The sequence below is a fragment of the Xyrauchen texanus genome, chromosome 19 (assembly GCF_025860055.1).
Source record: "Xyrauchen texanus isolate HMW12.3.18 chromosome 19, RBS_HiC_50CHRs, whole genome shotgun sequence".
Classification (NCBI taxonomy): Eukaryota; Metazoa; Chordata; class Actinopteri; order Cypriniformes; family Catostomidae; genus Xyrauchen; species Xyrauchen texanus.
In genome coordinates, this window is record NC_068294.1 from 25,627,138 (window position 1) to 25,640,067 (window position 12,930).

Consider the following 12,930-nt stretch of genomic DNA (forward strand, 5'->3'; position numbering starts at 1 on the left):
GAGCAATATGATGTGGGTTAGAAACAGATCAATATTTAATTCCTATTGTACTATGAATCCACTTTCACTTTTTTTTCTTCTTTTTGGCTGTTTGCATTCTTTGTGTATATCACCACCTACTGGGCATGGAGGAGAATTTAAAAAGGACTTATATATTGATCTGTTTCTTACCCACACTTATCATATCTCTTCTGAAGATATGGATTAAACCACAGGAGTTTTATGGATTACTTTTATGCTGCCTTTATGTGCTTTTGGAGCTTCAAAATGTTGCTGCCCATTCACTTGCATTGTGAGGACCTACAGAGCTAAAGTATTCTTCTAAAAATCTTTGTTTGTGTTCTGCAGAAGATAAAAAGTCATTCACATCTGTGATGGCATGGAGATAAGTAAATTATTCATTTTTGGGTGATATATTCCTTTAATCTCTCTTGTCATTGAATGCAAAAAAAATTGTCTCTAAGATCTGAATGCTCCTCATAGTGTGACTGTAAGCACAGATAATTTACATTCCTTGAATTTTTGTGCTTAGAGTGCATGTGATAAGCTGAATAAAGTGCTCTCAAAGCAGACACATATCTAAGATTAGAATAGCCTCTAATGGCAACCTTTAATTTAGCTTATTGTTTCAGTGCTTTTCCAAATTATTTAACAAAAAATCAAAAACAAATCCATTAGGTTTAATGGACTATGAGGTTTGTAAAATTAGTCTAACCTGATATGAATTTCTAAGAATAGCTGTATCCTATCTTTACATTTTATTATTATGTGTGCTATCCCTTGTAGTCAGAAGGAGACCTTGAAAATGATAATATAATAAAATAACATAAATCCTATTGTCTGTGTGTGGTAGACCTACAGATGGAGTCTGAAGTAAATGCTACACAGAGCAGTGAACACAGAGCCAGCGCTGGCCTGGATTATATCTTGAAACAGCTGGATTTAATGTCAAAATTGATGGACCAATTGGAAGGTAATCTTACAACAAGATGTTTTGATGTCAAATAAAACCTTTTTAAATGTTCCATAAAGAACATTCCTTTGAAAGTGCTATTTAGAACCTCAATAGTGCTATAAGAAACATTTTTTATGATAGGAAGGTTTTTGTTCTACCCCTCTATATATCTGCTCCTTTAAAATATTATAGCCTAAACAAACCAACAAAACAAACAAACAAACATATAAAAGCAAGGCATGTCTGTGAATTAACTTACATTTTCTATTTAAATGAAGAATTTAAGAAAAATGAAATTCATATGAAAATGAAATAGCAGACCCCTACATTGCTCCACACATTAAGGCTGGGATAGAAACTTCTTTTATATAGAGAGTATTTTTCTTCCATACTGACAACAAATCCTTCAAGGGAGAACAACGTCCCATGGAAACAAAATGAAAATAGATTTAATGAAGGCTAAACTAGACTGAAGGCTTCACTAAAATATCTGCAAAATCATCTATGATGTCTTCACCATCCATCACTTTGTATTTTAGTGTATTTGAGTGGCAGACCCTCTCTGCAGTTCAAGAGGTTGTGGGGTCCAACAGTGTCTCTCTGAATAAAAATACACAATTATTCAGAGTCAGTGATTCAGTATATGTGGACAATGTAACTGACCCCTTCACAATGTGAAAAAGAAAAAGTTAAATAAGGTGTGATATGTTTTTATTTTATTTATTTATTTTGTGACTGCGCAAAATGTTTATGCATAAACCCAAGTAAATAATTGAAACATTCCAAAATTCTATATGGATCGCAAATTCCGTCTTTATCAGTCACGTGCTTAGTGGAGAAGACAGCTGGAAGACATAGTGAAACTGTAAACCTTTGACATAAATAAATTACATTGTATTCATTAATTCATAAAAAAAAAAAAATAGATATGAAAAAGAAAGAGAGATAAAAGTACTTGACTCACATAATCTGATCTGCTTTTAGGCAGGCATATGCTGTTATCAGAGCAGACAATGCATCATACCCAGGTGGGATGAATACCTGAAATCACAATAAAAATCCAAAATTAGCTCTTTTTTCAGAATATTAGGTCAGCATTTTGAAGAAAATGACAATATGACACCTCTTGAGTTGGTCACACTTGCATGTTCTGGTAGAGATCTCTAAAATAAAAAAGACAATCCTATGGTTAGGAAACCACCAGTTACAGAAAGTTTTACATTGTAATGGTTAATATGGACTTGCTCAACATTTTGCAAAAATGTACCCATGCACTGTGCTGTCTTTATCAAGCATTGACAAAACCATCTGTTGTCTGCTTAACAGGCATAGTTTCATTCTGTGATTATTATTTAGAATTATTATTATCATAAGCACTACATCTGGTCAGTCTGGTCAGTTATGAGCTCTTGGTTCTGTCTTCATGAATTCTCATCAAGATTATTAAATATATTTGCTTATTTATTAAAATATATTAAATAAATAACTGGATGCAGGCTTTATTTGGACTATGTGGCTACATTTCTAAATCTAAAGGTTAAGAAAGGTTTTTCTCTGAGAAAAATAACATATAATTTATTGAATGAATATAGGATAATGTTGCAAAGAGAAAAATTATTTTGTGCAATTAGTCATGTTAATGCTTAAAATAGTAACAGCAACAGGGAAAGTTTCACCAAACAGTTTAGAGTATATATTTCTTGAATTTGTATGATGGGAATGAGCTGAGAAAATGTGATATCCCCATCATGAACAGATATAGCCATAGCGGTAACAAAAGTGTTAAAAAACATGACTTCAAATTTGTCCAATCTCTTGCTCCCAAACAACACATTTACGATAAACTGTAGACTTTAAATTCACCATGGTTTCACTTTCAGAAACTGTGAGTGAAGCGAACGAAAAATAAGCAAATGCTCACTCTCTGAGCTAATGGGATTTTTTTGTCCATGAAAACTCTTCTGCTAAAACAACTAATGGTTATAATGTTTCAGCGATATATTTTAAAAAAATATTTCAAGTTTACCTGACACAGTCTGTGTAGATGTTGGTTGAGCTGCCAGGACTCCAGTGCTGTGAGTCAACCAATAACGTGGTGGCTCTGAAAGAATTGATTAACCGTTATATTCAAAAAACAAAAGGACAGGAATAAAGAACCCTTAATGCCAAATGCAAAGAACCATTTTTAACACATTTTAAAGGGTTGTTCAGGAAGATATGGTTCTAAATATAACTATTAAGGTCAGTGAAGAACCATTGAAGAACCATCTTTTTTTTAAAGTGTAGCTTTCAAACAGGTCTTGCATGCATTTTAAAAGACAATGGAGAATTCCTGCCAAGGGTGTCAGTTAGTGAGGGGTCTGATGGACAGATATGATGGCAATCTGTGCCTGCCGTCAGTGCTAACACAAACATATTAGGCTTCAGAACCTCCCACAGATCCTCCAGAGCAGTGGTTAATGTGTTTTATTATGCCATAGAGCCATTAAGCTTGGCAAGAAAACATGCTGGCTACATCTATTGCTTCAAGCCCTGTACACCTAGTTAAGCATGAATAAGCATAATTGAATATTTTGACAGTTATTTGCATCTGTGATGTAGAACAGAGACAAATCGTTTGTTGAATCATTTTGTGGGTGATTGTATTGACACATTTTAGATTGATAACTGCAAAGTGATAATGAACTAATTAGAGGTTTTCCTTGTATTTTTTGGAAACAGCAGCAACCTTTGTCTAATACATAACATAATGCTTCTATTTATAGTGTGATTACAGTAAACATAAGCCTGTCTATGCTAGATTTAGTCAGTCATAATGAAATGAACACGGTCTGTGCTTCTAGTGTTCTTGGCTATATGTTCAACCACTACACTCTTTGTTTTCAGTGAAGACCCAGCTGCTGCAGTGTAACCTGACTGTGTGCTTCACACACCCTGATAAAATAGAGAGCCTGACGACTGATATGAAAAGCCCAGCGTGGTTGAGCAGAGCTCACAAGATGGAAGACTAAAGAAGTAATTCAAATTAAGTACATTTGTAGAGTGGATTCAGCTATAATATGTGCTCTGTCACAACAGTATAATTTCAAAGGAAATCTTAACAAACTCTGAAAGCACATACTTAGAATTAAAACTAAAGGTAATTCATTGTGCATGAAACAGTTTAATCAACAACAAACAAGTCAAAATAGTTAAAATGTTAAAATTCCCTCTTGCTAAATTAAAAGTGTAAAAACATTTAAAGTCTTCTTTTGAAAAAGATTACAGTACATTCATGTCTAATTGAAATAAACTGAATATGATTTATTAATATAGCTTTCTAGTAATGTATATTTAATTTTTCTAAAGCAGAGGTAGGTGTATCTGTACGTTATCAACTGTATAAATATCGTAGCGATTAGACACATCATAATACATGCATTTTTCAGACAAAGCCCTTGATTACTATAGAAATCTTTTTGACATTGGAAACCAGTCAGCATTATGTAGATAGCATGTCTACTGTCTGGCTCAGAAGCCTACTGGGTGCATGTGACTATGTCCATAACACTGGAAAAATTCTGTGGCACACATGCAGTCGATTGGTTGAGGGTGTGTCTGTCAACTTAGAAACTCAATGAACCAATTATAACAGTCAATAACAGTGGTTCTCAACAAAATGTTTTGTAACATACAAAATATTTTTTATTTTTTTTTATTGTTTTACCATTAACCTACCATGATTCTGAAAGAACAGACCTGCGACCCACTATTGAGTCTAGACACACCAGTTGAGAACCACACATCTAAAACACATCCATCACTCTGACAGCTGCTGTGGGTTTTTTTATTTAGTGCTGTCGATTTAACACATTAATTCAGTGCAATTCATTATTGGAAAAAATAACACATGAAAAATTTAGGCAGATGCTATTTGAACCCTGGTGCTAATAATGGTATATACTATTTACACCCCAGTGCAAATAGTGGCAGATATTATTTGCACCCCATCCCTGGTGCAAATAATGTCAGATACTATTCGCACCCATATTTAAATACTAACATACAGTATGGACATCACTGCAGCGTGTTTATTGTGTTTATTTAGAGTCCCACAGAAACACTACATTAACCTCTACCCTTAAACCTAACTTTAAACTTACCTTAGAAAAACTAAACTTGCTTTACTACAGTAACCTTGGTTTCACCATGGTATGTTTTGCAAATTTACAGTAACTACAAATTAAACATAGTTACTATATTACCACCACATTACTGTACTAACACCATGGTTAATTGCCAAAAAACATGGTTACTACAATATTAGTCATACAGTGATGCAATCTACACACAAGCAATCCCGAGTCGCAGGAACGAGTGCGATCAACAGGCCCCGCCTTCGGATCAAACCCTTGTCTGCACTCCCCAACATTTACTGTGATCAAATCACTGTGATAAAATCAACATTTATTTTATTTTTGATCTCTTATTTTAAGTAGTATTAAAGGAAATATTTAGAGTGAAAACAGGAAATTGGATGTGAAAAAGAGTGGGACAAAAAGCTGATTCAAACCGTGGTCACTAGGACAACAGTACACCATCACACACCATCATAACACACCATGCCACTGCAGCAGCATCTATTGTTTAGTTTATCATATATTCTGTGGTTCCACCAGACTATCGGGGTGCAAATAACTGCTCTGTGTTGCAGATACTATTTACACCGAGGTAAAAAATAGGCACTCCAAAAACATTAACACAATTGATCATGCCCCCAGAAACATAGTTCACAATGCAGACATGAGTGCTTGGCCAACGCATGGTCAATGCGTGGTCCTGTTGTACATACATGAAATGTGCCCTTGCATTGCTCTTTCAGTTACAAACCTCAGACCACAAGGGGGCGAAATAGTTTTATTAGGCTCCATAAAACCACACTGTAAAATCCAATTAGTTCAGCTTACTTGAAAAAAGCATGCAAACCGATTGCACTTAAAAAACTAAGTACAGTGGAATAGGTATTGCGTGTTGTAGTAACAAATCCTTGTTTAGTATAGTAAACTTACTCTTGAGTTTAAGTTACTAAAAAAAATGTGTGCAGTGTACTTGACAATTTACTTAAGATGTACTCCTGACTTAGTATAGACTACACAGAATTACTATTTCAAACAACTAAGTAATACCATGTGAACTTTGCTTTGTGTGTACTCTAAACACAATTATTTAAGTTGGGCTAACTAATGTGACAATTCTTGCAACTTAGAATTTCTTGTTTTTAGTTACTTGAAGAGCGTATTTGATAGTAACTCTTACTTCTGTAAATTAAGCACTTCATACATTCATTTTACCTTTTTCAATTTACAGTAATCAATTGACATTGAGATTGTTGTTATTCAGAATAACAATCTCAAACACCAAATGCTCACCTATATGTTAACTCTGTTCTGCAAACTCACTATGTGTCACATAAATGTACCAGGAAGTATCATAAAATAGGAATATTTAACACACAACCACATTATACTTGAAACAGGTTTATTCTTTGAAACTTAACCATTGGTATTTATTTTCCAATGTTAAAATCAAAGTACTAAAACCTTTTGAATCTGGTATAAAGTATGCATTACCTTGACATTTATTCTGATTATATTTTATCATCTTATTGGTACAGATAAACCTTGTTATTTCAAATCAATCAAATTTTAGCGCAGGATTTCAGGATTTTGACTTCTTGACTTGGCCGATAAGTAATTGAAATTTTTTTTTAACCGTGATTATTTATAGGAGTATGAATTTTTGAGAAATATACTTGATTTTATGAGTGTATCCGGTACAGAGATGTTTACTGGGAAAACAGTCAAATCTGTACTTTAGATAGCTGATAGAGATACTAATTGGTTTTGAAGAGATTAAAATGTTAGTCATTACTATACTATCAGTACCACTTGAAGACAAAATTCAGACTAAACTGATCAATATCAAGGTATTAGCGCCAACCCCAGAATATGTCTTCTCACAAAACCAGACACACTTATTACACTGTACTTTTGAAGATTTTTTTTTATTTTTATATTTTATGGCAGAGTGAAAGCAACACCCAGGGGTGTGAACAACAGACTCTGTTGGACTGAGTGTTTGCCTATCTGCACATATACATCGGTACCAAAATTGTTCTTCAATAATCTTCCAATAAAATACAGTACATAAAACTTTCTTTTGTGGAAAAACTATTCCAACTCTGACCTTTTATTTAACAATCCTGAACAACTGCTTTGCTTTTGTAATAACAATAAAGTTTAAAGAACAAACTTGGCAAAGAATGAACTGCTGACAAGGACAAGTGACATCCAGTTAGTGTACAAAAATGACAGGGTAATAACAATGCCAACAGATCTCACACATGTATGAATGAACTGCAGCCTCTAAATGTAACTTGCTGATGAACCCAGTGGCTGATATAAAACAATATGAAAGGAGTGCCTTAATTTAGTTTAAGGAACACGTCGAGCTTTTGGGACTTTAGCTTATTCATCGTATCTCCCAGAGTTAGAAAAGTCCATACATACCCTTTTCATCTCCATGCGTCACGTAACTCTGTCTGACGCATCAACTGCTAGCCTAGCTTAGCACAAAGACTGTAAGTAAATGGCTTCCGCTAGCATGCTGCTCCCAATACAAATTGTGATTTGACTATACAAATCACAACATTTAAATTGGAAAATGTTGGCGTTATGTTGTGATTTATTGGGAGCAGTATGCTAGCTGAAGCCATTTACTTCCAGTCTTTGTGCTAAGCTAGGCTAGCGGTGTGTGCATCAGACAGAGTTACGGGACGCACAGAGATGAAAAGGGTATCTATGGACTTATCTAACTCTGGGGGATACGGTGAATAAGCTAAAGTCCCAAAAAGTCGGCGTGTTCCTTTAACAATTAAAAGCAACTGGACCCACTTTCATAAACAAATGAGATTGTATGCCAAATGTCACTCTTGAATTTTACCATTCTAACTCAACAGGAGATTTTTAAGACTTTGAAGTTTGGGGGGGAGTTTGTTCTCTCCCAGGCCAAGCATCACTCGTTGAATAAAACCAAACGTGTTTTTCATTGGTTTTGGGTAGTCCAAGTGTAGCGCATATGAGAGTCCAAACAAGAGGCAAAGTGCTTGAGGTAGGTTCTCGAGATTGTCCATTACAATACCTCCTTCCAGAATGATGGCAGTAGACACCGGGTCAAGATGGAGATGATTTGGAGAGAGGGGCGATCTTCACTGATGACAGTCAACAACCCTACAGATACCTGAGCCCAGGCCTCATTACTGTCAGAATCCTGTATACAACCAAAGAAAAACAAAATTACAACAGGTAAATGTTGATGGACATTATCAATTGTCATCAAGTCGTCTGTCCTGCCAACACTTCCCTCCAGCCTATTTTTATTTAAGTTTTCACTTTACACCCAGCTTAATAACATGAATAAAATTAAGCTCTGATGTCTGTCCTGATATACAACTTATTCAGATGTTATTGCTGTTACAGCTAGTGTATGTGAGGGAGAGAAATGTTCTACCTCTTGTGCAAAACCCACAATTGCAGCATGACAAGTGGGTTGTTGTGTTGTTGTTTTTATCTCGTCTGAATCTTAAATATGCAAAAGTTGTATTTCTATAATTTCACAGGAGCTAGGCTGGTAGCATCACCCTGCTGGTATACACTGAACTGTCACAGCATGCAGCCCATCTTTGTTCTGAACTCACAGTGATATACAGTATGTGCTCCTTTAAGATGTGAGAACTTACAAAGCAGGTGCTGTAGAATGTACTGGAGTCATCACCAAGCAGAACAGAGATGCCTTGGAGAACAAGGGTACGCACTGCTGTCACATCTGGTTTCTAGAAGTGGATAGAACAAATAAAGTTGAAGATTATGCAACATTCAAAAGTTACAATACAAAAACACATTTTTAAAAGTGTATATGAAAAAGGTGCCACCATGTATGCTTAACAGTGCAGAGAACAGTTGCCAATTGGAGTAGTTATTTAATCTAATCCACAGCAAAAACTTAATAAGTCTATAGTAGACTGACCCTTGAATCAATTTGTTGCACAATTTCAGCCAGTTTCTCTCCAACACTTCCTTTCTTGGACTTGAAAATTGCAAGAAAGCGTGGTGTGTAGCGGTCAATAGCACCAAAAAAGTCACTATTCAAGTTAGTCGCAGCTATCCTGTTGAACTCAGCAAACACCTACAAGACACAGGAAAGAAATGTGAGTGAGTAGACTGGCTTGAGCCAGTTTGGAAATTTTGGAAAACCTTTGGTTACCAGTCCTAAAACCTAAATACACACTATGTCATGAAAAAGAAAAAGAAAAAAACATAAACATCAGTACGTACTTGTCTTTCTGTAAAAAGGGCTGGCCAGCGCTCCTTCAGGGTTTTCACTGGAAGTTCAGCCTCCACAATCTCCCGTCTCCGCGAGTGGGAAGGTGCATAAGCAATCGTGATGAAGACATGGTATTGGTTGTTGCCGAGTAAAGCCTCCATGTTTTAGGCGATAGTGTTTCAACAACTGTCCTCTTTTGTCTGTAGAAAAAATACACTGCTTACAGGTCCACTGCATCTGCAAGAAATTATTGTAAGTGGAAATTTTAGGTGTAAGTTGTAAGTCTTCGGTCGTCTTATGTGCATGTGTTCAATCGCACAGACTTCACTCGGTTAAAAACTTGAGATGACGTTACAAGTCGCGGTAGATATTTTACAAGCACGGACTAGGTGACTTTAAAGTAGCATTGAACACACAGGGTGCAGATGTTGGTTTCGGTTGTTTGATAGGCTGTGTCATTGACAAGGAAGGAAGATTTGCAGGCTGATCAACATCCCGCCCCTCCTGTGACCCATGGTTTGACTATATTGATGTTTTTCCACTGCATGGTACGGTACGGCTCCACCTCTGTGGTACCACCTCTGTTTAGGTGGTACCACAGAGTATATATATATATATATATATATATATATATATATATATATATATAATATCCTCCAAAATGTTGTCTACTTCTTACCTCCAGTGTACTCCAGCCCGCACTGACAAAGCAGCTGTGAAGAGCCCTCAAGGCAGTTGTCACAAGCACTTCTGTAAAGGACAAAGAATGTCTTAGTTAAAAGAAAGCTCCACTTACAGTCATGTGATTTGTAGATTAAAGACACATGTGTATACTTTAAAAGCATTACAGAAAATTGCTTGTTTTCCAATATAAATATAAAAAGGTATATATCCTCTTATGAATATTTGAAGATTCAGATTGAGTTTAAACAATTCGAAAAATTTATATAAACAATCCTGACTTAAGTATAATTACAGCAATATTAGCAACCACATTTACTTAAAGAAATAATAGTACTTGTTGGAAAGAAAGTGTTGGTTTGTGACTAGCTTTATACTAAAAAAACGTTTAAAGTACATTCTGATAAATCAGTGCATTAGCAGCATTTTATTTAAATTATTTGATCTTCAAGACTTTTGCAAGAGTCACAAGATAAATCTGAACCTGTGCTGCGAGATGATAATTTTTAGAGGAAAGAAGAAAGTATAATTCAGACGTTTCATACATAAACCACAACGTTTCTTTCATCTATTTTACACAAGTTTGCAATAGATTAAACAGAAACTAGTAGTAAAGTTACTTATGTTCTCTTAATCGTCCGACCAATATGGCTGCAAACTGTGTAGCCTAGCTTACAAAAAGCCCCAGTCCATCCAGAAAAACGCGATTAGCGATCGCATGATTCAAAGCATTAGGCTATCAGCCAAAGTCCGCATTTTTTTTCAAATACGACGCATAAATTAAAGATTTCCGCGCAAAATATGCAGAGCTTGCATGATTTCATAATCCCCACATTTTCGTTGCAAAAAAGTCACATATATCTTAGCAGAAAGTTGAAAAATGTTGCGTTTGTTCCACAAAAGCAGTCTCCTCTTCACCTTCACCCTTTCACCTGTTGCCATGGGAACGTTCTGAGGTGACGAAATTTTTTGCTAGTTCCCACAATTTTATCGCATAAAACTGCATAAATAGCTCGCATATTCAAGGTTTTTTGTCCGCAACAATCACCAATAATCTCCGCGTTTTTCTGGAAGGACTGATGCAGCAAATGTAATCGATAGGCCAACATTAATTTGTTACTCGGATATGTCTGTGTTGTTAATACCCAACATTCGACCAAAATACACTATCAACTCGGGGAAAACTAAAATTAACTGTATAGCTACTACATTAACAATGTGAGTATTTCTACTTTCAGTTAAAATAGATTTTCAAACGTGGGGGAATGCCGCCTAAAATATGCCCGAACAAGTGCTCTGCCCGTTCAAATAAAAACAAAACAAAAAAAAAAAAACTTTATTATCTATCAACCAGTGTTAGAAATGTGTCTTTGGTTAAAAGGGATCACATATCACACACAGATCACAATTTAAAATTTTTACAAGGAAAAAAAGTAAGTTAGGCCTGCCTTAGGCTACACTATGTAAAACAATAAAGGTTTGTGAATGTTTAACAAAAGCTAATGTGGAGGCAGCGGACAGAAACACAAATTCACACACAAATATTAACCTAATTCGTTTGAAAACTTACCTTATTATTCGACAAGCGATGAAATCATTAACTTTTCAGCAAATGCGTCAGCACAGTCCGACAGGCACCACTGTGGTCTTGAGCACGAGACTAACCGTTGGTGACTTCTACTGAGCATGCTCACACCCAGCCCTGCTTGTTCTTCGGTTGAGTTCCAAATAGTCGCTCTAAGCAAGTTAAGATAACTTCAACAAAGTTATATTCAATCAAAACAATAAGTAAATAGCTTATTTCACCATGCAATTAACCGTTACTTTGTAATTATTCATAACCGACTACAGCTAACTCATTTATGCAAGTTATGACAACTATTGGAATTTACAGTGTAGGTTGAGTTCCAAATAGTCGCTCTAAGCAAGTTAAGATAACTTCAACAAAGTTATATTCACTCAAAACAATAAGTAAATAGCTTTTTTCACCATGCAATTGACTGTAACTCAAAACAACTAGTAAGAAGTATGTATTTTATATAACGGAGTAAAGTTAACTAGTATATGTGAGTCAGGAAAGCTATTGGATTTTACAGTGCAGATGTGGTGGATGAGGCGTAACGTTTGTACTCTGACAACGTGTTACATGGACGGCTTTCGTTGTTGCTCACCGTCTCCATGTTAATATCACTATCTCCTGCTGAATGCGTTTACATGCACGTTCTCCTGTGAATGTCAATGGGGGAGAATAGGGTGGCGATGCTGTGGGAGTTGGCAGCCCCCCTGCAGCCACTGGCCCCATTAAGCCCAGGCAAGCTTGTGTGTTAATGCGGCACTGGCAATGAGGTCATTCAGCTCCACTGCGGACCACTTTCCATTTATTCTTGGCTCAGACAAATTGGTCCCGAAGTTGTTTTCATCTTCTTTTGACAGTGTCTTTGTCAGAAGTTATGGAAACCACAATTTTTTGCCAAACATTTTCATTTGCTGTTTTATTTGAATTGAGTGGGGATGAGAAGTTGGTAAGATTCTCTTCAAATTGTTCGAGTCCGCCATGACAGTAGTTTTGGTAAAAACAAAAATCCACTCTAGCCCCACTTGCAGCAACGATAATAATACAATGCATACTTGCATTGGCTTATGAATTGCACTCTGACACATTTTGTAATGCAACGGCGGTTGAATTTGAACTTGCGTAGCAAGATGCATCTGCATTAAAGTAGTTGCTTAGAGTATATGTGGGCCTTAATGAAATCTTCAATCTTCAACCTTCACTTCAATGTTTAATTACCACCTAAAAATTTTTATGAGTTTAGTCAGCAAGGGGCAGTAAGCGCAACTCCAGCTGTACAGGCAACGCACTTCTACAGGCAACAAACCACACTAATTGAGGGTATCCTAAAAACACTTTGTTTATGACATAACCCAACCAA

At 35.9% G+C, this 12,930-nt stretch overlaps 1 protein-coding gene across 1 annotated transcript; it reads right to left on the minus strand.

Moving 5' to 3' along the window:
- Window positions 1-1,524: 1,524 nt before the first annotated feature.
- On the minus strand, window positions 1,525-11,890 carry LOC127659793 (uncharacterized). The gene is made up of 8 exons (XM_052149749.1): window positions 11,568-11,890; window positions 9,996-10,066; window positions 9,328-9,516; window positions 9,020-9,178; window positions 8,733-8,825; window positions 8,135-8,263; window positions 1,920-1,996; window positions 1,525-1,555 (listed from the first exon to the last, which is right to left on the minus strand). The coding sequence occupies exons 3-8, from the start codon at window positions 9,475-9,477 to the stop codon at window positions 1,525-1,527; spliced, it is 639 nt and encodes a 212-aa protein (XP_052005709.1). The 5' UTR covers window positions 9,478-9,516; window positions 9,996-10,066; window positions 11,568-11,890.
- Between the last annotated feature and the right edge of the window lie 1,040 nt (window positions 11,891-12,930).